At 32.7% G+C, this 5699-nt stretch overlaps 2 protein-coding genes across 3 annotated transcripts; one reads left to right on the forward strand and one right to left on the reverse strand.

The window, feature by feature from the left end:
- Positions 1–112: 112 nt before the first annotated feature.
- LOC123708320 (putative methyltransferase C9orf114) lies at positions 113–1715 on the forward strand. The gene is made up of 3 exons (XM_045658993.1): positions 113–763; positions 852–1124; positions 1303–1715. Exons 1-3 carry the CDS (start codon positions 210–212, stop codon positions 1691–1693), a joined length of 1218 nt encoding a protein of 405 aa, XP_045514949.1. The 5' UTR covers positions 113–209; the 3' UTR covers positions 1694–1715.
- On the reverse strand, positions 1700–5699 carry LOC123708328 (ribulose-phosphate 3-epimerase). Of its 2 annotated transcripts, XM_045659013.1 has the most exons (5): positions 5586–5699; positions 3014–3135; positions 2433–2540; positions 2142–2363; positions 1700–1998 (listed from the first exon to the last, which is right to left on the reverse strand). In XM_045659013.1, exons 2-5 carry the CDS (start codon positions 3128–3130, stop codon positions 1891–1893), a joined length of 555 nt encoding a protein of 184 aa, XP_045514969.1. In that variant the 5' UTR covers positions 3131–3135; positions 5586–5699; the 3' UTR covers positions 1700–1890. The 2 variants fall into 2 exon arrangements, with proteins under 2 accessions (XP_045514969.1, XP_045514961.1); XM_045659005.1 differs by lacking the exon at positions 5586–5699 and having other exon boundaries at positions 3014–3385.

A 5699-nucleotide genomic window follows, 5' to 3' on the forward strand; every position in this document is an offset into this window, starting at 1 on the left:
AACTTTCAATGGCAGAGATAACTCGCACTTAAACTCAATAAGGTTTCGCTGTCAATTACCAAACGTCAGTTTTTAATGTCATATCTATTTTTTTTATCTGTGCCATGTTAAACTTTATTGTACCATGTGTTTTTTTTATATTTCCTTAATTAAATGGTTTTAAACATTTTTGAGCTTAAATGTGAATTCGACTTAGCTAAAATATAAACATGTCAATTCCTCAAGTAGCAACTAAACCACCGGGTAAAAGTTGGCGCGATATAAATCAAGAGAGAAAAGCCTTAAAACGGCAACGAAATGAGGAGAAAATTGTAAAACGCGAAAAAAAAATGTTACTAGAGAAAGAACTTGAAGAGAAAGTCAAAGAGGAATGTGAAAAGGAAAAGAAGTATGCTGAGATTTCTACGGTTAGCATCGCCATACCCGGTTCAATTTTAGAGAACGCTCAATCAGCAGAATTACGAACGTATTTGGCAGGCCAAATTGCCCGAGCTGCCTGTGTTTTTTCTGTCGATGAGGTGATCGTATTCGACGATATAGGTGATAAATTAAATACAAAAAAGTCAAAGATAGAAGATGGTGATGGAGTTATAGTTGCGCGAAAAAGTTGTGTGCAGTTAGCTAGAATTTTACAGTACTTAGAATGTCCACAATATTTAAGAAAGCATTTCTTTCCAATCCATAAAGATTTAGAGTTTGCTGGTCTTTTAAACCCTTTGGATGCTCCTCATCATTTACGAATGTCTAATGACTTCAAATTTAGGTAAGATTGATCTTTATGTAAACTTTACTTAATTATAATTACAATCCTTTGTAGTGAATATAAAAGAAATGGTTATCTTAAATTACAGGGAAGGAATAACAATGAACAAAAAGGTTAAGCCAGGTAAAGGTTCCCAAGTCAATGTAGGACTGCTAAAAGATGTCTCAACTGATAAACTTTTAAACCCAGGTGTTAGAGTAACAGTTAAAATGTTACCTACTTCTGAAGGTAGTAAGAAATTAAAAGGAAAAATTGTAAGCCTGGCTACACCCCGGGCAGAAACTGGTGTATACTGGGGCTATACTGTTAGGATAGCTAATAACCTCAGTCAAGTGTTTACACAGTGCCCATATAAAGATGGGTAAGATAATTTTACATATTTTATTCTAATACAAGAGCTTATAAATTAAAAATTTAGAGTTTAAATATCATCATTTGGAAATAACTATAATTTTTACTAAAATTATCAAGATAAATTAATCACTAATGTACTTGTCAGGTTATAAACACTTTACACTAATTGCAATAAAACATTTTAGATATGACCTTACTGTAGGAACTTCGGACAAAGGAAATCCTATAGATGACATACCATATAATGCAGTTACATTCAACCATGTCCTAATTGTTTTTGGGGGCTTACATGGCATAGAAGCAGCACTTGAAAGTGATGAACAATTACAAGTTAATGATGCTAGCCTACTCTTTAATCATTATGTCAATGTTTTACCTAATCAAGGCTCTAGAACCATTCGAACAGAAGAAGCTATATTGATAGCACTAACTAGTCTTAAAGCCAAATTAAAACCTAACAATGCACCTATGGCTTTTAAAGAGGGTGGTATTGCAACTAGTTCAATTTTTTCGATGCAGAACAATTACAACTCTGCTGTTGCAGATAACAATGTAGATTTAAGCAAATTTGATTAAAACATATTTTTACAAAAATGATTTTATTGGCATTTAATGGAAGACAATATAGGTACATAATGAGAAAACATGAATAAGTACCCAGAAATATTAATAATATTCCATTCCACCTTTCTTTTCATTCTTACAAAATCCCCATATTCAATTAATTTCAAAACATTCTTATAGGTACTTGTGCTTATATTTAGTTTAAAATGTTACTGTGACATTGCTTGTTGCACTGTATCCCTAAGTTGTTTGATAGTAGCAGCTTGATCTTGAGCACCTATCACAGCTGTTCCAGAGACTATCATATTTGCTCCTGCCTGAAAACAATTTATACAAATCTAAAGGGACAACAAGAAATTTTTCGCAATTAAGATTTATTTTATTCATAAATAAATACCAGGTACATAAATATATTTTACAACTTTAAATGTTTAATAAGATAAAGAAATAAATTACTTACATTAGCACAGCACCCAATAGTGGCAGGACCTACACCACCATCCACTTCAATATTTAATAGTGGATAATGCTCTCTTAAATGCCGAACCTTTATCATCTGATCTTCCATGAACTTCTGACCACCAAACCCTGGCTCTACTGTCATTATCAACACCATATCTGACATTTCAATGTATTTTTCAACATCTGACACAGGAGTACCAGGTTTGATTGCAAGGCCAACCTGCACAATGGAATTTAATTTATAATTAAATTATTAACAACAAATAGCAAAAATTATATACCATCTTACCTTCATTCCACTTTCTTTAACTTTTCTACAAATTCTCTCAACATCATCCACTGGTTCAATGTGAAAGGTATACTGGTTGACACCAGCATCTGCCATAGGAGAAATCCACTGAAATATTTTTTGAAAACCACTTTATATGACTTGTTAAATGTTGTGACACTTTTTTAGCCTGCCGTTAGACCATAGCAAGGTAAAACAATTACTTTGTTGAAATAAACCCAAGATCTCTAGGTTTAATAGTATGTGTGTTAACCACTAAGGTGCATGGCGATTATTTTGTAAATTATAATATATTATATTTACAAGCTAAGTTACTTCTTCAAACAATATCATATGGAACCTATTTTAATAGCAATTTTGAGAAAGAAACAGGAAAGTGGTGTGCTTGAATAAAATTTTCACTGCAATATTAGCCTGGGCCATGGGCAATTGTAAAATACTAGTATTGGCAGTAGAAAGACACATTCCCTATTTTTATTAAATACTTATGGTTAATCCTACAATCAAATCAGAGATCTAAAACAGAAAAGTTTACAGTTTAAAAATAAATATACATAAATGCAAGTATTATTTTGTTATACCTGTTCAGGATTAGCCACCATCATATGGGTTTCAAAAAAGGCATCTTTAATTTTATTTCTGAGAGACTTCACTACTGGGTGACCAAAGGTTAGATTAGGAACAAAATGGCCATCCATTACATCTAAATGCAAGTAATCAGCTCCATTATCTAAAAGTTTCTGAGATTCTTCGTAGAGTCTTGATAAATCGGAATTAAGAATAGATGGTCCAATTAAAGCTTTTAAATGTTTTGCCATGTTCTCTATTATATAATAATGCAGATTTATATATTATACTAATATAATTATTAAATTAATTATTGGACCTCGGTTATTGGTTGTAAGCTGTAGGATATTTTTCTAGGTTACTGATAGTTGATAAAACTTAGTTTAATAAAATTTCATTTGATAAGAAATGTCAATTACAGCTAGGGTAATGTCAACTGTCATTGATTAAGTCTCAACTTCTAATTCATTTTCTCAAGTTAAAATGGTTTTCAGTTCTGTCTAATATTTTAAAAGTTGCAACCGCGATTCAGCTTATGACGTTATTGCACTAATTAAAGAAGTTTCGGGTTTTTACAACTACACAGGAAAAATATACACCATAAACTTACGATAACTTATTTTAATAATTTTTACTGTAAGTGTATTTCGATTCAAAACTAAATAATGTCAAAATAATTTGAAAAATAATGACTAATACATTTCTCGCAAGTCTACATGTTATGTCTTTTTATATATAATTGTATATTTTATAATTTAAACCTAATATTCAAACATTGCTGGTGGCGGAGTACCGTGTACTATGTTCAGATAACAAATCAAAGTGTAAAAATAACGATAGATGTCACTAAAAATTCTATTTAAAAAAACATGTTATAATAATACAACAGGGCACAGGGCCTTCTAATATAAAGGTCGCTAATATAAAGATCATGTCAATGGGTTTTCGGTAACTGCAAGGAAGATAAATTATTTGTCGCATTGAAACTTCTCAAAATGTATGGAAGACCGTTAGTCATGACCGCGTAATAGCATGATTATTCATTCTTTTGAATTATGTAACGCATTAGTTCATACACCACTGGACTGATTTGGTATACAATTGTTTTCTCAGAATGTCAGGTATTGATCATTTTAAATTAATGTCCTGCCGTGCGAAGTGTCTAAAAACGCGAGTGTATGATACTTAAATAAAATTTCTAAAAATAACAACCCAATTACATTGACAAGGTTTATCTATATGTTAAGTATGTAAATTAATTAGGTATATACAAGATACAAGTCATCGAAAAACAGGTTTCCAATTGAATGTTGCTATATTATGAGGCATGTAATTTGTATAATTGTATGAATTCTGCAAGTAATACAATAGGTATATAAGATACGCTCGCTCAGTCAAATAAATAAATTTATCATTCTCAAATGTGATGTAGGTAGCTAATTTCTTAAATGTTAAATGTAAGCAATTTATTCTTAACATGCATATAGCGTAATCGAGGCACGTTCTCTTTGTGAGGTCATCATCATCATCGTCAATGGTTATACAGCCCCTTGTGGCCCTTAGCCTCCTCAAGCACACTTTGCCATTGCAATCTATCCAGTGTTTCCAGCTTCCAATTGCAAACTTCTAACTTGTTTCGAGGTCCTTCACAACTCCATCCCAGCATTGCATTTCTTGCCACCGGGTTGTTAGTTCAGAAAAGACCTTGGGGTTCTGTCGTTCGCCGTTCAGTGCACATGTCCCAGTTGCACTTTATGAATTGGATTATGTTGGCGTCGTCTAGGATGTTATAAAGTTCATTGTAGTGAGTTGTCGACCGGGAACAGGACCAATCTTCCGCTCGAAAATAATGAGAGAAATCTCGTCTTTCTTGCTAAGGGGCCAGGTTCCTGAACCATAAGTGAGCACTGGTCGCAGAAGAGTTTTGTACAGAACAAGCTTGGTACTCTTGCGTGATCATAATGCTACTACTGATTTCTCTCCCTTTTTGAGGTATGAACTTTATTTCTACCTATTATATATAACGTGATCTTACTCTAGCAACGAATCTTCTACTGCCTAAACCATCCACTTTCATTCTATCTTTCCGCAAATGTATCGGTCAAGTTTGTTTGTAAATTAAAAAAATTGGATGTGATGTCCAATCGTTCCAAATTTTTGCCCATACGTCAATTGATAACCTGCACTCATATCACGCCCATCTTCATATCAGGTGCCTACCACATTTACGTCTTTAATTCTTGCCCGTTCCCTAATCGTTTTGTGAGATATGTAGCTGCAGGCAACGCGTACAAAACTGCTAAATAACACTCGAGTCACCTAATCCACTGCACGTGTAATCACAACGCCACCGGCATTGGCAATTCTATTTGCTTCGCGGATCTTTATAGAGTTACAAATTTATTATCTTAAGGAAACAAGTTTAACTTCTGTCCCAGCGATCTACAGATATAATAGAGGATTTTTTATCCTTCTTTCTATGTTAAATATGTATGTTTTTTAATACTGATGAAACTATTTTTAAATCAATACACAAGATATCTCTTAATGTGTATAGCCGACGGATAACTTTATTAAGTTACTTACTCTTACTCGAATAAATCCTTGAGAAATATAAATTCTTCACTATTCAATTGCGATTTGGATTTTATACTTTTATTGAAATTTCATTTTATCCTTTTAGATCCTAAATCGAGTTTC

The sequence above is a fragment of the Pieris brassicae genome, chromosome 1, assembly GCF_905147105.1.
Source record: "Pieris brassicae chromosome 1, ilPieBrab1.1, whole genome shotgun sequence".
Lineage (NCBI taxonomy): Eukaryota > Metazoa > Arthropoda > Insecta > Lepidoptera > Pieridae > Pieris > Pieris brassicae.